Source organism: Ursus americanus, chromosome 6 (assembly GCF_024610735.1).
Source record: "Ursus americanus isolate L20-20 chromosome 6, mUrsAme1.1.p, whole genome shotgun sequence".
Classification (NCBI taxonomy): Eukaryota; Metazoa; Chordata; class Mammalia; order Carnivora; family Ursidae; genus Ursus; species Ursus americanus.
Genome location: NC_142132.1, coordinates 68,366,172 through 68,391,849, shown reverse-complemented (window position 1 = coordinate 68,391,849; position 25,678 = coordinate 68,366,172). Strand labels below are relative to the sequence as shown.

At 44.3% G+C, this 25,678-nt stretch overlaps 1 protein-coding gene across 1 annotated transcript in view; it reads right to left on the bottom strand.

Annotated features, from left to right (window-relative positions):
• Window positions 1-889: 889 nt before the first annotated feature.
• The window catches only part of DISC1 (DISC1 scaffold protein), a 364,802-nt gene continuing 340,013 nt past the window's right edge, over window positions 890-25,678 (bottom strand). The window contains exons 12-13 of the mRNA XM_045783648.2: window positions 15,150-15,267; window positions 890-5,900 (exon numbers count right to left, since the gene is read on the bottom strand). Of these exons, the coding sequence (XP_045639604.2) occupies window positions 5,761-5,900; window positions 15,150-15,267 (258 nt within the window). The 3' untranslated portion in view covers window positions 890-5,760. The remainder of the gene's footprint in view (window positions 5,901-15,149; window positions 15,268-25,678) is intronic.

The window sequence follows — 25,678 nt, the reverse complement described above, 5'->3', positions numbered from 1 at the left end:
GCATGGAGCCTGCTTAAGATTCTCTCTCTCCTTCTCCCTCCATCCCTCCTCCCCTTCCTCTCTAAAAAAAAAAAAAAGGAAAGATGGAAACGTAGCTTAAAGGCTAGTTTCATGATTGGTTGTCCTCAGATTCAATGTCGTAACCTTGAAGCGTTTTCAGGCCTAGATTTTGGTCTATTCATGTCGCCTCCATGGCACCCGGGCCACATCAGTCTAATGGCCTCTTTGCTTTATCGATTTAACAATGTAATACATTCTGCACAGGTGTAAACATGCCTGAAGCCCAAGTACCTAGAGGAGGAACCGGTAGAAGGCATGCAGCGTAGTGGATATTGGGCGTATCTAGACCTCTGCGACTCAGTCAAGATCAGATAATATTGATGCACTAATTTACAGAGATTTGACCATTTCTGGTAACTTCTTACCCAAAAGCTTAATGTGCCTGTGTATTCAGTTCTTCTCTTGTGTCCTTCATCTTCGTATTTCCTTCATCTAAGACTTACACATTTCTTATTTAATTTTATTCCTAGCTGTTTTCCCTTTTTTTTTTTGCTTTTAAAAATGTAGTCTTTTCTTCATACTTTATCTTCTGATTGTTGTTTGTATATGCAAAGCCCGTTGATTTTGATGTGTTCATTGTGTAAAAACGTTTCTGTGAATTCTCTTAGGTTTTCCAGCTTACAAGTACATCACTTGTAAAAACAAATGTTGTGGTGCGCCTGGGTGGCTCAGTTGGTGAAGCTAAGCGGCTGCCCTCAGCTCAGGTCCTGATCTCAGGGTCCTGGGACTGAGCCCCACATCAGGCTCCTGCTCAGCAGGGAGTCTGCTTCTCCCTCTCCCTCTGCCCCTCCCCCTGCTTGTGCTCTCTCTCTGTCAAATAAATAAAATCTTGAAAAAAAAAAAAACTTCCCAGATCACACCCCTCATTTGTTTTTCTTGCCTCACTGAATTAAACCAGGATCTCCAGTAAAATATTTCAAGCGGGCACCCTTGTCTTGTTCCCCACTTTAGTGGTAATATTATTTTCAATTTCCTCAATCAAGGAGTCGGAATAGAAAATTCCATTGTCTTCTGATTTGTTGAAACTGAACGTAAACTCATACACAGTTTATAGCATTGCTTTATTAGAAATGGTTTGTGTGATGTAACTGTACAATCAATCATCCTATAACAAGAAGACGAAATGGATAAATCTGATAAATTTTTCTATCATCTATACTCCAGAGGCAAAAAAAAAAAAAAATGTTAAAGGTGCTCCATGGTTTGGATATCAGCTTTAATTTCGTGTAACAAAAGTAAAATTTATGAAGCAATAAATTATATGACAAAATTCAAAGATGAGATAAGGTGAGGATATTGAAAATAAAAGTACTGAATCACTTATGCAAGAAGACATTGACTGCAGGGTGCAATGTTGATTTCTCAGAGGCGTTCTGAAAAATACCAATCGAATGGGCATTTTCAAGAAAATCTGCCCATTGCCAGGCAGTAAGTGGTTGTTCCTGGAGTGGCTTTCGTGGTGGATTGGGAATGAATGGTTGGTTAGGATGGGTGGGGGGGTGGGAGGGTGGTCTGTTGAAACCTGTCCGAGCTGAGCTGGAGTTCATGGCTGCAGCACAGTGGGGCTCAGCTGGGGGCGTGGGAAGCTGAGGTTTCCCTAGCAGGATCCCCAGGGTGACCATGTGTTCTTAGGTCATCGAATAAGCTCGCTGGCTTGATGTCTCAGAAAGACCTCGAAGGCACGTTGGGAAAAGGAGCAGTTGGATGCAGCCCACCTGTGTCTGAGCCCTACTGTCACTCCACCCCTTCCCAGCTCTGGGCCTTGAGGAACGTTCATTGGTCTCTAAGGCTCTGTTTTGTCCTTTACAGACACCTACCTCGTAAGGCTGATATGAGAATTCAGTGAGATAATGATTGTAAAGGTCTTAGGACAGTCCCAGTGCCCCCAGGTGAGCCCTTCCATGCTCCCGGGGTGGGCAGGTGGGGAAGCCAGCCTTACTACAGAGGAAGAGAGGTTTCCAGTATTACATACTAATTTGATGTGAGGGAAGATGATTTTGATCTTGAAATTTCAGGGAGCTGGAAGGCACCGGATGGCACTGACCGAGAGCACGCCCTACCTCAAGCTGGTGAAAGATGCATGGGCAGCCACTGAACGCCCGCATCTCCACATGGTAGACAGTGTCACCTGTGATTCGTCCTCTCATGGTGAAGTCAGACTCCACGTCACCATTTTCAGTCTGTACTTTGGCTTGTGGTCTTGACTATCTCCATAAAGGCTTTGATTTGTACTGGGGTTTTGTTGCTTTTAAATTCAAGGCCTGACAAAAACTGTCCTGTGGTTTGGGATACATGGTGCTGGGTCTTCCAAGGTCACAGTGGCTGAAGAGAGGACTTGTCTTGAGGAGGCCAGAGGATATGCCCTGGCCTTTAGCAGGCTTCCTGGCTGACTCTGACACCAGCGTAGACGAGGGAGGGGTTGTAGCATTGCCTCCCCCGAGACTTAGACTTGTTCAAATGTCTCAATGAGGAATCAAACCCACTGCCCAACCTGAGGTACCAGAGAACTCTTATATGGGGTATACTCACAGCTCTTATTAGCTTCCAGAATGTTCAACTACATCATGACCTTACAGAAACATTCATGGTGGTGTCTGAGTAACACAAAACATTGGGTTAGTGACTGTTAAGATGTCTTGCGTCCGGGGGCCTTTTAAAAATGATGTATGTCAAAGTAGATATTCGTTCCTGCTGTTACGGTCAGTCCTGACTCTTGCCAAGTTTTGCTCCATTGGAATTAACTCAAGGATTTGAGGATTCCAAGTGCCATGTGACTAGTATGAACTATTTTTCAGACATGATTATAAATAATTCACTAATTCGGTCCATTATTTAAAATCCAAGAATTCCTAGAAATTAACTATATTATTATTACAACATATTCATTATATATATTTTTAAATGCTCAAGATAAAACCGATGAAACGCAGTCAGCAAATTCACATACTGTGCTTTTGCGTTGTTCCCTGGACCCTAGCCAGTTGCTGGCTTAAGCAGGGCATCTCTTTGAGGACAGAAGTACTGCCCAGCACGGGAGGCTTAGCAAAGCACCAGCTGCCTTTCGGAAATGACAGCGTGACTTCAGGAAATGACAAGAACTGTCCAGGGTCCACAGATCCTAATGAAGGCAGGACCATCACTATTCTTATAGGGATAAATGAGGACAGAAACAAACAAACGAACAAAACCCCATAAATCAATTAGCAGCACGAAGAGTAGCACATAGTTACTAAGCTAGACACTGTGCAAAACCTTGAGTCTGGTTATTATCACACCTAAACACACGATGGAAATCAGTATTTGGACCATGACTTCCCCAGAGACTGCAGGGCTGCACAACACAAGACTGGTGGGATATTAATAGGACTTAAATAAAATCTATGATCCATTAAACTTGAGAAGTCTGGGTTAGACCAAAAAAAAATAAAAATCAAGTGGGTTTCTTTGCTGAGCTTCATCCCAGTCTAATATGCTAATGTGCACTGTGGCTCTCCAACCGGAAATTATAGCATGGCTTATGTCCCAAACGTACCTAACCGAGGGAGACCCGTTCGTTCCTGGAAGATCTCTCAGCGGCTGCCTTCCTCAGTGCAACTCAGGAAGCGCTGCCTAATGGCACTGAGCCTGTTTCACATCTGCCTCAGCAGGGAGGGGCCTGCAATGCCCCACATTACTGAGTATGCACTGCCCTCCTGAGTATGCATTGCCTTCCTGAGTACTGCTCTGCCCTCCTGAGTACTCACTGCCTTCATGAGTATGCACTGCCTTCCCGAGTACTGCTCTGCCCTCCTGAGTACTGCACTGCCTTCCTGAGTACTGCTCTGCCCTCCTGAGTACTCACTGCCTTCATGAGTATGCACTGCCTTCCCGAGTACTGCTCTGCCCTCCTGAGTACTCACTGCCTTCATGAGTATGCACTGCCTTCCCGAGTACTGCTCTGCCCTCCTGAGTACTGCACTGCCTTCCTGAGTACTGCTCTGCCCTCCTGAGTACTCACTGCCTTCATGAGTATGCACTGCCTTCCCGAGTACTGCTCTGCCCTCCTGAGTACTCACTGCCTTCATGAGTATGCACTGCCTTCCCGAGTACTGCTCTGCCCTCCTGAGTACTGCACTGCCTTCCTGAGTACTGCTCTGCCCTCCTGAGTACTCACTGCCTTCATGAGTATGCACTGCCTTCCCGAGTACTGCTCTGCCTTCCTGAGTACTGCACTGCCTTCCTGAGTACTGGACTGCCTTCCTGAGTACTGGACTGCCTTCCTCAGTACTGCTCTGCCCTCCTGAGTACTGCACTGCCTTCCTGAGTACTGCACTGCCTTCCTGAGTATGCACTGCCTTCCTGAGTATGCTCTGCCTTCCTGAGTACTGCTCTGCCTTCCTGAGTATGCTCTGCCTTCCTGAGTACTGCTCTGCCCTCCTGAGTACTGGACTGCCTTCCTCAGTACTGCTCTGCCCTCCTGAGTACTGCACTGCCTTCCTGAGTACTGCTCTGCCCTCCTGAGTACTGGACTGCCTTCCTCAGTACTGCTCTGCCCTCCTGAGTACTGCTCTGCCTTCCTGAGTACTGCTCTGCCCTCCTGAGTACTGGACTGCCTTCCTCAGTACTGCGCTGCCCTCCTGAGTACTGCTCTGCCTTCCTGAGTACTGCTCTGCCCTCCTGAGTACTGGACTGCCTTCCTCAGTACTGCTCTGCCCTCCTGAGTACTGCACTGCCTTCCTGAGTACTGCTCTGCCTTCCTGAGTACTGCACTGGCTTCCTGAGTATGCACTGCCTTCCTGAGTACTATACCGCCTTGCTGAGTGCTTCTCTGTCTTACACAGTATGCACTGCCTTCCCGAGTGTGCGCTCTCTTACTGAGTACCGCACTGTACTGAATGAAGGTTTCCACACCCGTGTCCTGTCTGGTACTGAGTGAAAACAGGTTAGGGAGGAAAAGAGGAGAGGCCCAGAAATTTAAACTTGTCATATGGTCGTATGATCCCTTTCTGCCCCTGCTCCCTTCCTGCTGTCATTGTGGGCAAATTCCAGGGTGTCCTGGAAACACCAATGACCCTTTCAGTAGAAATAGGAGCTGCTCTAATAGGACAACCAAAAGACTGCACCTCGTGTTACTTTAAAGAAATGTCTTTCGGAATTTTTCATATGCATTCTTCTGAGATTGTAGTGAATCATAGGAGAAGGTGAAAAGCTGTTAATTCCAGACCCTGGGGTTAATTAGCTCCCTTAGATCATGCGCCTGTAGGAAAGTATAACAGGTATGGTGAAAGAGACTTACGGTTAGTTTCCTCTTAACAGGTTCTTAAATCAGGAGATATTTTAATTGCAGCAGAAAGCAAGATGGTACAGGAAAAGAGACATTTTTCTAGCAGAATTCAACCCCAACTTCTGCCTAATGGGAGCTGAGACGAGAAGATTTTCAAGTCCTGTACAGGAAGCTCCCATGAACAAACCAGGAAAGGTGCCTCTGGGTGACCCTTGGAAGGAAATCCGGCACATTGTCCCCTCCATATTCCAACGTGCGGTCTCCCCATTCTCAGCCCCAGGAGCGCAAAGGGGGACCACCTTTCTGCGGGGAGGCCTTGGGGCCCTGTGTCCGTCATTGATTCAGGCACATTGGTTCATGCAGGGGAGGTGAGAGAGGCCTCCGGTGCATCCATATCGATGACGTGGCCGCTCACCCTCCCCCCATCCTTTCCCGCCTCAGGCCTGTGCTTCCTGGACACCAGCTGTCACACAGGAAGCTGCAGCCTCTCGCTCTCCCGCCTCCTTTGCTGGCTGGAGCTGCAGGATCATGGCCTGCAGAGTTTCCTTCACCATCTGGAGCTCCCTCTTGAGAGACTGTGCGCACATTGTTAAGGAACACACGCGAAGGTGACGGGCGGCCCCCGGCAGCCTCCGAGAGGTCTAATAAGAGCACGTGTGCCTGCTGGAAGCAGATGGGCACTGACACCTAATTGCAGTTTCAAGTTCTTCCAAATTGCAGGAATTAAATATTAATACAGATTTTACACTTCCTGTAAGAGCGATTGCCATCTTCATGAGCCCTGAGTTATTAACTATCTCAAGTAAGGTTTCAAAAAGGGAAAGAAAGAGTCACCTGGTAGACCGAGACAGATGGTCAACTGGGCCATGATAGAGGGTCAGTGGGACTGGGATTCCTGCTAAGCCCCAGACAGGGCAGCTCAACTGTGCCCGGACAGCCCAGAGGGCAGAGGGCTGGAAATCAGAGCTTCCTCAAGAATTCCAGTATTTGGGGCCACCATAGGTCTGGACTCGGAGATGTGAGGGACCATAGTCCCTGCTGGCCATGAGCCAGCCTTGTCGCCTTGTGCAAATCACCCTGAACCTCAGTTTTCTGGTGAAACAATGATTTCTAAACCCCTGTAGGTTCTAATCTGCTGTCCTGTGTTAGTATACCTCCCAGGAACTTGTAAAATAGCCATTCAGGGTACTCAAGATTTGATGGAGGGCAGGGAGCTTGCCCTTTCTGGGGTGGCTGGTTGGTTTTTCCTTAAACTGCTGGGTTCTTATTTTCCTCACCTTTAAAGTTATTTCTCACATAGAGAAAACCGTCACAGAAAACTTAGCAAATAATCATATGGAATAAATAAGACTGTCATTCTCTTTAGAAATTAGCCCTTTTCTGGGACTACATTTAACAGATGGTGTTTTCCTATCCACAGTCAGGCCCCTGTTTCCTCCTGTACCTAATAGTCAGAACAACTCAAATAGGAAGAGAGATTAAATTCTTTTAGTTTCTTAAGCAAATTAATTTCACTTCATCCAAGAGGAATGAAGGGGAAGTATGGAAATACGTCACTTAGACATCACTTAAAATACTGTTAAATCCTCACATGAGGTCAGATCACTTAAATATTCCTAGATCGGACATGGAGAAAACAGAAAGCAAGCTTTGGGGAAAGTAGCTTGCAGAGATCTTACCACTCACAGACCATCAACACTACAATGTTGTTTTATTTAAGTACAATGTCAATGCAATGTGAAGAGAAAAGGATACCCCCAGGTTATGACTGTAGAAAGCTTTCTCTTTCTTTTTTAAATAAAGAACTCCAGAGGATCCTGGGAATTATGCAAATGAACTTCTCCCAAGCAAAAATGCTGAACCACCCTGAAAAGCTTTTGGCAGCTTTTCATCTTGAAGCTTCACCAGACTTCATCATTTGTGTAATTTACATTCATTTACTAGGATGGTTCACTCCTTGCACTTGAACTTGAGGGGAATGAGGGTGGGGATCAGCGGGTGCAAGGAAAGAAAGAATCCCATATTTACCTTTTTTTTTTCCTTAAAAAAAATAAAAGGCTTCATTTTCCTCCTTTTCTCTGGACAGCTCTGCTAATCTTTAGTGAAAACCCATACGACTTTATACAAGTAAAAGCATACGGGGTCCCAGACTAAGTTTGCAATTTAATCACAAAGTTACATTACATTTATAAAGAGTAAGCATAGAGCTTAAGTCGTTTATGAATCCTGACAAACTCCTGAGATGTAATTACCTTTGATCTGCAGCCTGGGACTACACGCCCCTATCCGTAATAATTATTGCTAAAAGATGACACAGGTTTTTAGAGAGAGGATTGAACCAAACTAAGATGCTTCTTAAAGAACTTGTACAATTTCTGGCCCTGGCAGAACACACTGAAAGGTTTTTAAAAAGAGACCAAGAGCGAAGCCACAAAGGAAAAAGACTAAGTTATATAATTAAAATAACACATCAGCCCTTCGTAGGACAATCTGCAAGGATACACGGAGGAATCAGAAGACAGAGTTTGAAGCAGATGATCACCAGTGATGGAAAACTGAGACATCACTTAATGTTTTCACTGTCTTACTTGGAAAATTCTCAGAAGGGATACTGCCCAATTCATGAATTGTTTAATAAAACCACTTAGATCTTCAAAAACATAAAATAAAAATAGAAAATAAAAATAAATAAAGTGCATATTCTCATACCTTCTTCCCAAGGTTAGAGTTAAAAGAAATATTTTTTTTCTCGTAAGCATATAGGGCCTTTTGTGAGGCACTAGGAGATTTAAGGTTTATTTCCCAATGCAGTGGACGTAGCAAACAGCCTAGGCTCTGTCGAAGCAGGACTAGACATCAGAAATCCTGGAAACCTCACTTAGTGAGCCTGTACAGTAATAATCATCGAAATGATTAAAACCATGTTTATATTACAACAAGTGTTGACAAGGATGTACAGAAAAAGGAATCCTTGTGCACTATTGGTGGGAATGCAAAGTGGTGCAGCCCCTGTGGAAAACAGTATGGAGCTTCCTCAAAAAACTAAAAATAGAATTAAAAATATGACCAGTAATTCTACTACTGGGCATTTACACATAGAATATGAAAACACTAATTCGAAAAGATACATGCACCCCTATATTTATTGCATCATTATTTACAACAGACAAATTAGGGAAGCAGCCCAAGTGTCCCTTGATAGATGAATGGACAAAGAAAAAAGGGTGTATACACACACACACACACACACACACACACACACACACACACATATATACACATATGTATACATATATATAATGGAATGCTACTCAGCCATATAAAAGAATGAAGTTTTGCCATTTGCAACAACATGGATGGACCTAGAATATTATGCTAAGTGACATAAGTCAGTCAGAGAAACAAATACCATATGATTTCATTCATATGTGGAATTTAAGAAACAAAACAAACAAAAATACTCTTTTTTTTTTTTTTTTAGACTCTTAACTGTAGAGAACAAACTGATGGTTACCAGGGGGAGGTGGGGGGGGGTGGATGAAACAGATGAAGGGGATTAAGAGCACATTTATCACGATGACCACGGGGTGATATATGGAAGTGTTGAATCACTATTTTGTGCACCTGAAACTAATATAACACTGTATGTTACTACACTGGAATGTTTTTTAAAAACTGAAAAAAAATCATATTTTTATTTACAAAATACCTCTCTCTAACCAACCTGCCTGTATGATGCCTTATCAATGTAAGTTCCAAAACATTTTGAATGCATGAAAATGGAAGAGACTCTGAGATAAAATGTGCAGTGGGCGTGGGAGGACCAGGTTACAGAACAATTTATACGGAATGAAAACCTGTGCACCTAAGTGATTTCTGCCAGAAAACTGCCTTAGCAGGACACCGTGCTAAACTTCTAGGTATTGATCCTGGGAGGAATATGCAGCCTTTTATTTTTTTTTTCATACTTCTGTAACATTCAAATGCATGCATACTTTTATATTTAAATCAATATATTTATAAAAGAAATCACTTGAAACATTTCTTCATTAAGCAGTTGGGGAAATAAAAGAATAGAGAGATCCTTGTTCTTTCCTTCACTCATTCAAATTGTCAAACATTTCCTGAGCTCCTACTGTGCACTAAGAAAGGTTCTGAAAAAAAAAAGAGAGAGAGAGAAAAAGAAAAAGAAGGATTCCAGATGAAGGAAGCACAGGAGTGAACTAAACAAACTCACGGCCATCCCGGCATGCAGTGCCAGTGAGTGGAACAGAAAGTAAACTCACACCCACCGGCACATATGCAGACTGCTAGATGGGGGGTAGTCTGGGTTGGGAGCAGGGCAGTGACTGATCACTCCGGCCGCTTTCATCACTGGTAGGTTCAAGGGGGCAAAGGAAGAAGCAGGGAGATGAGAGGAGGTGGTTGCAATAACCCAGGGAAGAAAAGATCACGTACTGAACCTGGCTAGTGGCCGTGGAGGTGAGAGGTGACCAGATTCTGCATACGTGCTGGAGGTTGAGCCAAGGGCATATGGAGACGGACCAGATGTGGAATGTGAACGAAGGAAAAGGCATTGAGAAGGACTCCCAGATTTTTTTTATCTAAGCGATGTACTTGCAATTTATCAAGGAGAAGACTGAGCGTGAGTTGTATTTTTTTTTGAGGGTGGGGAGGAATTTTTAGAAAAGCCTATTTGTCAGCCAAGGGGAGATGTTGAGTGGGAAGCAGCAATGAGTCTGAGGTGTGGGGTGAGATCTGGCCTGCAGATATGTACTTGGGGGTTATGTTGAAAATATATAATTTTAAAAAATATCTTCAGACTCTCACTTTATTCCATTTGCTACAGCTAACCGAGATCTAAGGCTACTAAGTAGTACAGCAGGTCTAGAATCAGCGTCTCCGATTGTTAGTCCAATAAACTCAACATGGAAGCCCACAGACATATTTGACCTCGGTTTTTATCAAAGCACAAGCAAATAAAGTAAAACTCCTGTACTGGATTGTAGGTAGCTATGTTAGAGGTGCTCACTACATCTAAGTGTAAGAATAAGTCGCAAAGAGCTGAACGATTCTTGTGATGCCTGTGCATCTAGAGAGACCTCTAGAGCTAAACATAGAGATCCCTTGTAACATATATGCCACCAACAAGAAAATGAGCACGTTAATTATAATAATGGCACAAGGATTGACATGCCAATATCTTTAAAAACACCTTTGGAGCCCAAGACCATTCTTTACCACCTTGGGGTAGACTATTTACATATTAAGCAAGTGTATAACTTCTTGCTAATAAAATTATGTGAGCTGTGTTTGCAATTAGTAAAGGGGTAAGATAGTAAGACACCTTTCCCAGATGTCACGCAGGCATACAGTGGTAAGACAACATCGTCATGTAGGGCAGCCATTTGCAAAGACTCTCAAATTCTTTGAAGGAGCTCTTTTGTTTACATATAAAAACGACTGAGTGTTTGACGGGCAATTGGGTTTCCAAGCAATCCTGTTAGTAGCCTAGTCAAAAGTAGATCAGCTCCTCAGGTCTGGTTTGGTTCAAAAAGAGACAACGGTATTCCTCTGAAACAGCTTCTCATTTGCAAAGTGTTTCTTCGTATCAACAGTGATGGCTCTGCAGCCACCGTGGCTTGCAGTGCCTGGAAATTCACCTGCAGGAGAAAGCCGAAGGGGTGGAATGCAGCTGTTGAAGAGCAAGGAGGAAGGACTCACGCACGCACGTGACCTGCTTGAATGCACCTGATGCTTCTACAGAGAGCTCTTTGTGATGCCCACCTAGTGCCAAGTTCCCCGTGTGCTACGCCAGCAGCAGGACAGCCCAGGATCCACACCGCCTCCTAGGCTTCCTCTCCCCAGCCTCCTCCCTTTGGCGGAAGCCAGTGGAAGAAATCCTGGCCACCATATCTGCATCAGCCCAGTGCACACAGTGCTTTCAACGACAGCCTCTTACGGTCTGTTTTCTTCTCTGTGAGATTCATAAGTAGGGTTCTGTGATCCTCCTGGCCCCTCTTTCAGCTCTTTAGCTCTAGAGTGGAAAACATTCCCAAGAAGGCACAGCAATGTCCCCAGACTGCTGTTACCTTTGTCTGTTCAAGCTACACGTGCGAAAGTTGAACCAGACAAGGGATCTTAAGGCGATGTGATGTTTGTGCGTGCGCCTGGATGTATTTAGAGTGTCTGCATGCCATCAAGCACCACCAAAACTAATTGATTGGGCACCATGCATTCCAAATAAGCAGAGAGAACAGAATTGCATGAAGGTCCCCTGAACATGGATGCAAATAGAACCGCAAATAGAAGCAGTCTGTCCCCGTCCCAACTGTGACTCAGAGGCAGGCAGACCTGCCCTGGGGGCTTTGGAATGTGCCCAATCTTAGGTATACTCCCCCCACCTCGTTGTAGAAGTTGAGGAAGGGAAAAAAAATGAGAAGAAACCTGCTTAAAACTCCACCTACCTGGATGGTTTTCAGTTAAAGCGTTTTGAACATGGAGGAACCATTCAAAACGGTTTTCAAAACATAACTGCTAATTAGGACCCAAAATGACTGTGAGACTGTACTAGAGACTCAGACTGATGCTCTTGGAAATCCTGGCGTGACTGGCAGGGAAGTCACACCTCCTGTCCTCTCTTCAGACAGCAGGCACGAGTCACCTGTCTGAGGCCGGCTCTTCCAATTAATGGCGCAGACTTCTTTCAGACACTTGCCTCCACAGCAGCGGGCGGGTTTGTGTCATTCTTTGGTCATGCTACGTGTAATTTACTGAGTCTGTCAGGATGACGAAGAGACACGGGCTATTTTCTCTTGCTTCTTGGATCTGTCAATCCAGTGTCTTCTTTATAAAAAGCAGGACACTCTCCGCAGGCTGTCCCAGCCCCGAAATCAAGTCAGGATGCCCAGAAGATCTGTTTGGAAGCTCATCTCCACCATCAACGAGTGGCCCAGCCCGTGCTGATGGCTCGCTGGCAATGCTTTCTCATGTGCATGGCTTACGCAGAAGCTCAGGGCCTTCCACAGGAAGCATGAGCACCGATGGCAGCCAAGGCTTGAATCTTCTGGACATGGACGTTCATTGTGGACTCCACGCCCAGGACACATCATAGGCACAGTTGGCTCTGGCAGAGTGTTTAATGGAATCAAACAAAAATACGACACTCACCGTGTAATTCTTTCGTGTTGTTGATGGCAAACTGTTTCTTTCAACTGTACACAGCTCTGTATCTTTGATCAAGAATGGAAACACAAACCAGTCAGAGTTTGGCTGGAGGATTCAGCAGCCTCTTTGAATCTCTACATGAACTCTAATTTGAAACAGGGCTTTGGTTTGTGGAGGGAGAGAGCCTCTGCAGAGCCTCGTAAGTATGTCTATCTTAGAGCGCCATGTTCCACTCAAATCTAAGTGCTGTTTTGTAGGAATTCAAAGATTCGCTTCTGTGCATTTGCTCTTAATCAGGGACACAGAACAAAGCCTGAGATTCAGAGGAAAGTTTGGGTGGAAATCCATATTGTGGTGCAGATTTGCTTGGAGGGGAGGAGGGTGGTGTCTTCTGTACCTAAAACAGGGTTTTCCAACCCCAGTCTGACATACCCCCAGTATGTCTCCACTTATTTCAGCAAGGATGAGCCAAATTCTCAAAACGTAACTTCAATAAGCTACTTCTGTTAAAGCTTAAAAATTTTAGAATAACTCTATGTTCCACACAATGGGCCTGTCCATTTACTTGTAGGCAGAGCTAACCCCCATTGGAGCCAAAGGGGACCCCGGAGCTTGCCACTCACTAGAAATGACCCTGGACCAGTCACCTAATTTCGGTTTTCTCAACTATCGAGTAGAAAGAATAATCCATAGCTGTTTTGTTAGACTGAAATGACTTTTTATAGAGGCCACTGTGTGGTTCCAGACTGACTCATCCAAGCATCTATTATGAAATAATTGAACAAATCTCTCTTGAAACCTCTTACATATAAATGGGATGTGGCTGGAGCTTTTGACACAAAAGCTAAAAATGTTGAGGCAAATGGACTTGGAGAATGTAATTTCTACCTAAAAGCTAGCACCTACCATGTACAAGCATGTTAAAGAATTTTCCTGAACACAGCCTCATGTAGCCTCGTGGAAACCTTAGAAACACATGTTCCCGTCCACTGTTGCAGATGAGAAGGTTGAAGCATGAAGAGCCTTTATCCATTGTCCATGATCCTGCTGCTCCTGAATCGTGGACTGGCTGTAGGGCCACTAAAAGGGGCTTATCTACACAGAGCTCTGCCCCCTCTCAGCCTCATCCCCTGCCACTCACCCCTATTAAGGAGAAAACCCAATTCCCTAGAACCAAACTGGACTATAACATTTAGAAAATTTAGGTCTAGAGACCAGCACAGACCTGGCCCGCAGCCCTCAGAATTGCTACCTGACTGCACTGTAAGCCCGACATACGTCCCACTGGAGAAAGCCCCTGGCTGCTGGGCTGGGGGCCAGGAACCCCTCTGGATGCACTGGCTCTCTGCATTGCACCGCTCCCAGACGCCCAGGCTCAGACAGTCACTGGCCCATTTGCTGGAGCTCCTGCCCCTTGTGAGTACACAAATCTAGGTGATCCACGAACATAGAATAAGCAAAATTGCAAACCAAGAACTCTTCTGCTGTTTCTTTGGCCAACTTTCTAGCAATAGTTTAAACACCAGTTTTGTAAGGGGCAGGAAATTATGAAGAACAGAATATCTGCTTTTAAAAATCTACCTTAAGCAACGTGAAAGTAATTGCTGATTAAGTTGAAGAAATTTCCTGCAAAGTTTAATAACCAAGGTCTAAGATATAAGGTTAGAATGAGGAAGGAAACAGCCCAACTCCATCACTAAACTACTGTGGATCCGAATACTCGTGACTAAGATTAGTCCTTGGCCGTTCAAAGCTGCTTACACACACACACACACACACACACACACACACACACACACACACACACAGAGTCATTCAAGATAAAGTATAAAAAGAAGCGGAATTCTGAAAAGTAATGCAGCAGTGAGAAGCAAAGACCAAAATAGTTGCATTTCCCACAAACTCATCTAGTAAGAGTCATACTACTGAATAGAAAGGATGAATGAACAGAGAAGTGTTTTTATCAAGAGACTGCCCACTTCTGATTGAATAACTGAAAAGATACAGGATGGAGCATACCCCCCTTCATCTATGTGCGCACCCATCCCTTTGCCCTCAAAAGAACTAACCAGAACTGAGCACATCCACAGACCCACACGGGATATGGACATGTATGGAAGCTAACCTGTTCTCCTGCCGTCTTGCTCAGTGGCGGCTAGCGTTGAGGAAGGCACCTGCAGATGTGACACCAAGCATATGGAGTCCTGTGCAAGAAGATATTGAAAAGGAATGACCTAAAGTCCTATTAGTTATGATACTCTGGTGCTGATTCCAGGGCAAAATTGTATGGTAAAGAAAATATACAGAAGCCCCTAGAAAAACTGAGCCGATCAGACCCACAACCATCTCCATCCCACAAACCCAGCTTCATGCCCCCTGAAAACTGCATTTTGTTTTGGCCTTCTATGCATGTCTGAACTTCATGGTTAATTTTTAGTGGTCAGGTTTGATAATAAAAAATGCTGGATTACTTACCAAAAGCTAGAGAGAAAACACTGCATACAGGATAATCTCGGAGATCAAAGGTGTGCTATGCTATAAATAACAGCGGTATCTATTTGTTTCCATCTGCTAGTGCATGGAAAAATTGAATATTTTTTTAAGGTTTGCTCTTACAAAACAACTAGCAGGTGCTTAATCTGCAAGATGAAAAGGATATGAATGAGATCTTCATCATGGCTGTGGATTGCTGTGTGAAGCTGGTCTTCTAAATACAGTAACTTCTTGTCTATGGCTTCACATTTTTCTCCAAGTTCTGCAGAAAGGACGCAAGATTCCTGGCCAGAGAAAAATAAAAGATCACTTGTAAGTTATCGACTTTTTCAGGACCATGAGCACATCTGTACTTTACCCATTGGTACCCAGAGGGAAGATTTCCCAACAGAGTCCTCCCAGCTTCTGCACGCCAGGAGAATAATCCCAGAATCTTTGTCTTCCCTGGAGGTCATTCTTGAGAAGACATGAACCGATTTCAGGTTATTACCAAATGACGAGCTCCACAGGTGACCTCCCTTATCCGGTCCTTTCAAAGTGCTATTTCCAGGATGTCAACTCCTAACATCGAATTATCAAAGGGGAAGCCTGAGTCTCCCAGCTGCATCCGTGGGCAGACTCACAATGTAATAAGAATTTGAACCAAAGTCAGGCTGGGGCGAGTCACAGGAGCAAGCAGCTGAACCTGTAAGAACAGAGCTATTCCTTTAGGGGCACACAACCCAGAAGGGCACTGGACATGTCTTTACACACGAGTCACAGTGCCTGAAAGTTAGAAAATTAAGGAGACTTTAAATGCCATGAGGTGTTATTATGTACACAGCTGTTGCTGCCACTGCCACAGGTGTTCATCTGCTCTCCCTTTCACCAGAGCGGAAGCCCCAGACGAGCAGGGCCGCTGAACGACAGGCCCCGTAAGAGCAAGGGGGATGGAGGCCTGCTCACTGTGGGGTCCAGAGCCCCTGACACATGGCGGGCATGGGGTATTCATTGGTTCCATGAGTGAATATCCGAGTCTTGGAGCTCCTTCCTTCTCAGATGCTTCTCCTTCAAAGCTATATCCCATACAGGAACCCCAAAAGTGGCTTCTTTATCCCACTTCCCAGCACCAAACCACCACAGAGCAGAGTCCAAACTCGGCCCCTTCACAACTGGCCACAGGGCTCACATCAGTTGTGTCCCCTCTTACGCACAACCTAATTTTGGCCAACTGGATGGCCCCATTGTCTTCGATCACACTATTATTCCAGTCATTCTGATATGCGTTAGGTTCTCACGAGTGATGATAAAACCCCTACAGACATGGGCTATCCATGCATCCCACACCCTTGAGCTCAATAACTGCCATATAGAAGCCCACGGACTTGGAAAAGAAAAGAATAAATAAGGTAAAAAAAAAAATGAGGAAAGGAAATAGGGAATCTGAAAACAAAGGGACAGGAAAAAAACCGCATTATGCTTAGTGAGATAAGCCAGACAAAGATAAATATTGCATGATATCACTTCTACGTGGAATCTAAAAAAGCTAAATTTGTAGAAACAGAGCGTAGAATGGTGGTTACCAGGGGCTGGGCCATGAGGGTGCGGAGATGTTGTTAAAAGGGACGAACGTGCACCTAGAAGATGAATTAGTCCTGGTTATCTAATGCACAGCACAGTGATTATAGCCAACAACACTACAGTATCAACTTCAAAATGCTAACAGACTAGATGTTAAACGTTCTCACCACGACAAAGAAATGATAATTATGTGATGTGATAGAGCTGTTAGCTAACACTAGGGTGGAAATCATTTTACCATATATAAATGTCCCAAGTTGTGCATCTTTTTTTTTAAGAGAGAGAGACAGAATATCTCTCCCACAGAAGCGCAGGTGGGGGAGACGCAGAGGGAGGGAGAGGGAGAGAATCTTAAGAAGGCTCCACTCCCAGTGGGGAGCCCAATATGGGGCTCGATCTCATACCCCTGAGATCATGACCTGGGCCAAAATCAAGAGTCCGACACTTAACTGACTGAGCCACCCAGGCGCCCCAACATGTCGTACATCTTAAACTTTCATGCTACTCTATGTCAATTATATTTCAGTAAAAAACCATAATTGATAAGTAAGCAGCAAAAAGCAAGTCATTAAAATTTAACCAAAAAAACTTAAAAATATAAATAAATAAATTAATTAATTAATTAACCAAATGTAAAAGTAATATTTTCTCAACCCAGAGTGAAAGTCTTAGAAGGTATACCAAAAAGAATTTTGCGTAAGAGAAAGAATTAAGATACATATTTAGATTAAACTGCAAGGTTACTACAAAAGCTACAATTAATGCCCAACAATAATAATGGAATGCCCAGGTGTGGTGATATTTACTGTTAAAAATTCCTTAGAGATCACAAGTTATGTAATATTATAATTGGAGGCCATGAATAATCATTAAATCCAGATATGTAATTTAATATTCATTATATTAACTCCAGAATGCTTCTGAGTTTATATCCCAATTGGTCAACTATATTAGAATAGAACAGTGCTAAGGGGAACTATAAATAACTATTGCAAATATTGGAGAAGCCTTTTATACTGCAAGTAAATGTATATACAGAAGAATAAAAATCTAGCGACAACGTCAAGCCATTTCGAGGACAAATGCACAACTAGAAGGCCCACGAAGAACGCATAACGGTTTGCCCGTAATTGACCACGGCAGTGATGATGCGAAGACAGCAAATATATAAAAATCACATATGCATCCTTATTTTACTGATCCTAAAAGTAATCACATTATCATTCAAAGATGCAGAATTACAGGGCAGACAAATCACACAGAAGCGGAGACAGTGGGCAATGAGCAACGCCACAGTCATGCGTGAAATAAAGGAGATGCTGCAAAAAAGAGCATCTGGGGACAAATGATTGGCGGCCGTGAGACCACGAGTTGCACACGAAGGAGAAAAGCATCGTTTTCGGGCCGGGGGGAAATGCATACAACTGAAAATACACTTGAAGTGAGAAAAAGAACAGGCTCAGAATGCAGAACCAAGGAATTGAGAGCACTTAAGATAGAGGCAAATGACTTAATCCTCACCTTCGGGCTACAACAAATAGAAATCAAAGCGGAATTAAATTCATTTAAAATATGGCTTTACATTTGCGCCCCCCCCCAAGCAGACAAGTCCCACCTGTTTGCCTTTTAAAATTATGTACAGATTGATAGTGATTGTGTGAATTTGGGAAAGCAATTTCAGATTTTGTAGCAACAACTTCAAACTGTTCATAGCCTGTGATCTAATAATTCCATTTCCAGGAATCACAAAGAAATAAATTTTATTTAGATTTCAATAATTTTTATCAAACCTTTTAAATAAGTATGGAAAATGTTACATATGTTAAATAAAAATCTATTTTAAAAATGCAAAAGTAATCACATGAAAAGCATGGGAAAGAAGAAATAAAATATCCAACAATAAAAGCGGTGGTTAAAATAAATTCTGGTATATTTAATTCATATTTAGCCATTAAAATCATTTTTAAGACAGGAATATTTAATGATGGGGAGGCAATAAACAATGGAAAAAGCACTATAATATTGACAATTATTATTTCAAGGGGTGGCGCTATAGAAGATTTTTATTTTCTTCTCCATATTTTATTGTATTCTCCACCTCTCTAAAATATAAGAAAGAAAAACTTACCGAGGACACTGATTCAAGCCAGAATGGAAAAGTATGGAAGAAATACACCTATTTTAAAAAACAAGTTTACAGAGCAGTGGGTGTTATACGCAAACAATGAATCATGGAACACTACACCGAAAACTAATGATGTACTGTACGGTGATGAACATAGCGTAATGAAATTTTTTTAAAAAGCCATAAAGAGCCAAAAAGAAACAAAGTCAACGAACTCATGGTTCTCTGACCACTAACGGAAGACCTGACTGGCGCTCTGACACCGGGCTGTTTCCCTAAGTCATAGAATCCCTACGAGGCTCCTGCACAAACCACGGCTTGGTGGCCCAACAGACTCCGCTCCTGAATTCCTGGTCCTGTGTGTGACCCAGGTGGGCGTTATTGGAAGAGTTTTTGGAATCTTGGGAAGAGAATTCGTTGAAGACCTCACCTGAGCAGTGACAGCTGATAAAGCACAGGTTTATGTATTTCTACCAACCTGGAGAAAAATTCTGCTCTGTCCAAAGGAATCCTCCTCGTCCATAGAGACCAAGGTGGGACCGGAGTCATGGGTATAAAGTGAACACAGCTGCAGAGGTCCTGCCTGTTAACCTTACACTTGAGGGACTAGCAAGACCTCCCTTGTGTTTTCCATGCTGTGCCAGGTTTGGCAGAGTGTATGTGTACCCACAGCAAAACAGCCTTCCAGAACCTTGCCCCTCTGCCGTTTATTCCTCCACTGCCTCGAACCTGGCTGGGCTGTTGAGAATCCTGCAATGAACAGAACATGGCAAAGGTGACCTGCCTGACTTCCAAAGCCAGCTCACAGCAGACGACATGTCTTCTCAGATCACTTGCCCTTGAACCTGGCCTCCATGTTGTGAGGAAGCCCAGAGCCCATGGACAAGCCATGTGTGGGTGTCTGGTTGAGAGCCCCAGCTAAGGGCCGGCTGACAGCCAGACATGGATAGGACTAAGCCCCCCGATGATTCCAAGCTCCACGTTGAAGTCATCCAGCTTACAGTCAAAACAGCCTGGGGCAGAGACAGCCCTCCTCGCGGTGCCCCACCCGAATTCCTGACCCCCGGATCCATGCATGCAGTAAACGGTTGTTCTCAATCACTAAGTTGGGATGAGCTGTGATACAGCCACAGTGGCTAGCACGGCGGGCTAGACGGGTCATACCCTACACAGGATCCTGCGTGGATAGACGGGACTGTTGCAGAATGCTCGCCGGAAGTGCACTCTCCCTGGTTCCCAGCTACAGAGCCACGCGCAAGACTGACTAGATCTTGAAGCTGAATAACATGTTAATGCCCAGGCTTGTCACGGAGGGAAGGTCCAAGCCATGCTGGGAACTGTGGCTCTGAGCTGAGGTGTGCAAGATGGAGATTTCGAGGAGCCACCACTGCCACAAGTCCCTGGTCCCTGGATCCCTGGCTCCGGGTCAAATGTGCAGGCAGGGCTAGGACACCGTGCAGACACATATTCTGAGCAATATATCTACTTGCAATACGACCAACAGGGCCCCACCTCCTTCTACCTTTGGGAGAAATGACTCTTTAGTAGACACTCAGCACAGCAAGGTGCTTCCACCACAAGGGGCAGAAGGAACAGACCAGTGGGTTTCTGTATCTCACACTCACCTGGGGGCATGCTCTGCGCAGAGTAAAGGACAATATTGTGGCACTACGTATATGGTCACGTCCTCCTGCGAACATGAGTGGGCGTTCGCTACAGTCACAGAGGATGAGAGAGTCCCCGCGGAGGCGTCAAGTGTGCTTTCTCTCTTGCTTCGAGAACACCTCTCCTGAGTGTCTTCTTCTAAGCCAGCGGGTTTTAGGCTTTTCTCAGCAGAGATGCCCTGGCAGGAGAGCAGAGGGCTTGCCTGTCAACTATCCCCCCATTTCTGACTGTATCCATTTTATCTGTCTAAGCCTTGATGGAAAGCTAAAAACAAGTAAAGGGAACAGGACCTATTAAAGGGCTTTTGTTTGCTTGTTTGTCTTAAAAGAAAGGAAACTTCTGTCAAAGAAGTTGTCCTTCCATAAAAGCTTCAGCAGCTCTGGCATTTCTGGTTAAGTGAACTGCAAGGCAGCTCTACTGTTCAGGAGACCCCAGCTTGGGATGTAACCGCATGAAAATGAAGCCCCCATCCAACAGCCACCTTGTTTCCCAGGACATCAAATGGAAGCCTTTATGAAGGGCCACCTCAGTGAGGGCCACTAAGGATGTCATGAACCCTTCCCTGAGGATCTTAATACCTGGAAGCAGAGAGAATCGGAGCTGGCAGGGGCTTAGGAATGATCTAGTTCAATTCTTCCCTTTATACACACAGAAAGCATCTCAAAGAGTCCCATGTCTTGGTGAAGGTCACACACTGAGAAAGTGACGGGTTGGGGTCTAAGACACAGGTCTCCCATATCTAGTGGGCTCTTCCTCGGGATCTGATGTAGCCATGTGGAAGGGAAAGACAGAAAGGGATTTTTGTGGGGCTGGCCCAGGGTGGGAGTGAGGGGGGGTTACAAAATGATGACAGAAAACAGAGAAGCAAATGGTGCCTGAGGGTATCACCTCTCCTCCCTTCCACCCTCGGGACTCTGCGAAGTCTGCTCTGATTCCTGGAGGACTCCGTGTCATTAAGGGGTGTGTCCTCCAGGATTCAGATAGATACGTACCAACTGGGGGTGGTAGTGATGGGCACCAGGGCAACCCAGCTGCCATGGTGAGCCGGGGACCTTTGGTCCACATGTCCGTAAAACATAAGGCTGGAAAGAGGAAAGCCCGTGAGTCACACGGGAAGGAAGTGAGTTTCACCTTTCTGAATAAGAATAGAAGAGCCTTGACCTCTCATCTCTTTTATCACCTTGGCAGATTCCAAACTGAACTCTTCGTGCCCTGGGCTCCTCTTGGTTTGAAATCTGTTACATTTGCTTACGTTTTTATCATTAAATGTGGCAAAAAAACCCAAAAAAACAAAAAACCCAAACCCCACATGACCACATGACTGACACTTGGTAATAAAAATATCACCCACTACGAAGTCAAGTCACCGAAGTCACCGGTATTCCTAGCTGAAACGGAATTTTGTAGGATTTGCAATTCTGAATGGATAAAGTGCAGGTTGTTTGGCATTTCAAAGTGGCTTTGAAAACTCCAGTAATTTGTCCCATCAGGCAGCTGCTTCAGCAATTCAAATTATGACTTTTTTCTTTCTGTACCTCCATCCCCTCATTTAGCCCTAGGAGTATTTTCCCTCTGGGTCAGAATGAAAGAAATTTCACCAGGTAAATGGCCCCCTGGCTGAGCGCTTCCCCTTCTCCTCCAGGCTAATACCATCTCTCTCTTCAAAACGCCACAGATTCCACTTCTTCCAGGAACTTTCTGAATTCCTGAATCCCCTATACCACCTCCACTCAGGGCTCAAGCACGGTCCTTTACTGGGCACATACCTGCCTGTGTCCCCTACCAGGAGGTGGCGGAATGGCATCCTGCCATTCCTCTAGCCCAGTGACTAATGGCCTTGAGGAAGCTATGCTGCTTCTCGGGTCGCATTACCCATGGCAGCATCTAGCGAAAGGCAGGAGGGATCCAGGGCTGTGAGCCGGTCCTGTGTGTCCACCACAGCATTTCCATACAAACGTGTCCTTCATGGGCCTCAGAAAAAGCCCTACATCTTCCCTACGGCCCCCGCACGTGGGTACGATTTCAGAGCACCAAGTCGGCCAGGCGGTATTTCAAATATAATTTGTCAAACTCACCTCATGATCAAGACCTGTAGACTTGAATGTTCGGGCAGAAATTTTCAGCTGTGTTGAATCAGAGCTGACGTCAAATATCTGTCCTACTCACCAAACTCGGGAAGCATGATTTAAAGCAGAAAAGAGGATTTCCTTTGTGGGGCAGGATTTTCCCATTAAAATGACGTGCTACAACATTTATTGACTAAAGTTTATACTCAGATCCAGAAATGCATTCAGTGGCTCACCCGAACAGATGCCTAAACCACACAGTCTGGTGACAAACCTTCACACGCTCATGCCCAGGGTCTCCAAGGGCTTTTTTCCCTAGTGATTTTCCCATAAACAAGTCCTCACCTGTGACATTTGGAGAATATCAACATTTAACGTTTTAAAACGAGAGCCCATACCCAAAGGGGAGGGACTATATTCCCTCAAGTAATTGTTTTGAAATGAGCAAGAATCTCATAACAATATCCCCCAGGCTACACCTAAAGTGATCAGGAAATAATATTGATTATTTTTATTCTGAATAGAAAATGCATGTGGAACAGAAAGCCATTTAGGTTAAATTGCCAGTTAGCAGATAATGCTGCCAACTTCGGTTATGAAAGGCTCTCACCGCTAAGAGAGCACACGTTTCCAGAACTGTTGGTCGTCACCGGTGATCCGTCACACGTGTGAGCGGATGGGCTACACCTTGGGTTGAGTCAGTGGATTGAGAAATTTAAATAGCTGATTCTTTTTTTAATGCTGTCAAAAGGAGTTCCAAAGAGAGGGTCCGTGTGATGTCTGACATGCAAAAACCTCATAACTGAAGGGAGAATTATTGCTATGATTTAAAAATTAACCTGATACAATCAAGAAGGATTTTTAGGTCTATATTTCAGGTGAGAAATGCATTATGCTGGGTGCTACATATACTTAAATTTACATCAACGGCTTCGCTCCTTGCTGGGGAATGGGATCGGTGGTGAAGAGGAAGCAGCTCCCACCTTGGAGACCCTAGTCTTTGCTCAACCAGCTTACTTAGAACCCTGTTTTCCTTGGCCATGGAATAAGGCATCAGCAATAGTTGCCTATCCATAAAAGCATTTAATTGCTGCAGTAAAACTCACAGGCTACATAATAAAGAAAGGACAGGTGACAGAGCAGTCTTCCCTTATAGTTGGCAAGCCATCTGCATTTACAGATTACTTGAGCCATGGCAGTATTTCCGTGTTTTTTTATTATTTTTAACCTTGCACTACACATACACATACCTACAAAAAAAATGTAACTTGAGCCTCATGATGTTTGTTCCGCTGTTAAGTTTCATTCCTGCTCCTATAGCTTGAGGTAAACCAGATGTGATTACCACCATCCGTGAGCTTAGCTGATGCATTAAAGCATTTCCTTAGTTCACTATTAAAATCACAGCCTTAAATATGTTCCTTTGGGCTGTTTTCCAAAATATTTGCTTGGCAAATACATTCCCGGAATGCTGTATGGTTCTTTTTCTTTTCTTTTTATTGTGCACATAAAGAATATTTACCTACGACAAACTCTGGTCCCACCACAAATAATATCTTGCACATCTGAAATAGACTTCATAAGCACTTGTCTTTCCACATAAACACTCGTTCTATAGTCATTAATGTCAACGAGCAGAGAGGCATGAATGAAGACACTAAAGGCATATCTTTACTACTCCATATAATACAAGTATTCATCCAAATACCCAAGTTATATGGCTATACCCCGAGTAAGTGGGTATTTCTCTTAAAAGCATCCAGATGTTGTGAGTGGTAGGGAAAGCATTTGAAATATTTAGATGTCTTTCGGTCACAGTGAGCGATAAATTGTCTTCAAGTATCTGCCCACTTATTACAAAAGAGGTGCTGAGAAACAATTTTTACACAGAACCATTTAACAGAACAAAAAAATTGATAAAAGAAAGAATTGGCTCATGATTTGTATAGGTTAATTGGCCTACAGTTTCCAGTTCATATGAAGGGCAATCTTTGAAAAGCTCTATTTTATATTACACGATCATTCAAGAGATCTTGGATTGTTTTCCTTTCGGCACACATCATTTGAACATCAAAGTTGAATAAGGCCAAACTCTATTAGAAACTTCGAGGAAAAATCTATGTGTAAGGAATAGTCTTGCATCGGCAAGTCCTTAAATAATCTCTATTTAACATAAGCATTCAGATTTGGGGGACAGTGACGTCAAATCATAAGACCCTTTTGTAATAAGAAAAATGAGACTGGAACACAGTTGGAGGGATTCCGCATACGGAGAATGAGCTCTGCAAGCTGACTGTTGTAAGAAAGCCTGAACCACAGAGTAGAGAGGGACCAGGAGAACAGAACCAAATGCCAACTTTCATCTGTGTTCATTTTAGATTAAAAATTTTTTCATTTCTAAACATATTTTGGTAAACTATGCAACTATGAGACAACCAGAATTATTGTTTTTAAATGCCAGGGTTTTGTCCTGGTGCTGGATTGCTACCCTTTCCAAGGAGAGCATGCTTTATGCTCTAAGCAGATCCAGGGTTTCCACCTGCTCAGGCTAAAATGGGCAGGGGGTTCCGCCAGCCAGCTCATGGGGTACAGGAAGTTCCTGACTTTAACTGCCCCGGCCCCCAACAGGTGAGAGCATCAGATGCAGCCTAGGTGTGACAAGGGGGCAGAGGGTTCATTCATTTTCCAGAAATGTGAAACCCTGGATTTTTAAAATCTCTCAGCTCCTTGGAAGAAATGACTAGGAAGCTATCCGATAAGCCTCCCATGTTACAAACGCCATAAGTTACTCCTTGCCAGGTAGGCGGTGAGGATTTCCTATCGATCCCTCCGTGTTCATCAGTGAATGACAAGGATTTTCCAAGGTGAAAGTCTCCAGGAGCCCCAAGGTGGGTTTCCTCAAAAGCACTGACCTATTTTTAATTAGTGAAAGAAATTCCACAGTTGGGCCCTGGAGCACAGAGAGGGGTTCCATAGTTTTCAAAAAGGAGGGAAAGCAGGCCGATCTGGGGAGTTCACTGCCTTTCCTTAGGCAGGTGAAGGCAGCTGCCAAGCTGACAGTGTTAATTAACTGAGAGAAGCAGCAGGAGCCCCTCTCCTCCCTACCTTCCAGCCTGCCCTGTGGCTCTGCGGGGCCTCTCTCCACCTTGGGGGCCAGGGCCAAGGCCAAGGCCAGGTCAGAGCCCCGGGGAGCCTGCACACTTCTGCTCCTAGTGGTTGAGTTGTTTGTTTCTAATCCTACGTGTGCCAGTTGTACCTGAAATTCTAATGACCTGATTT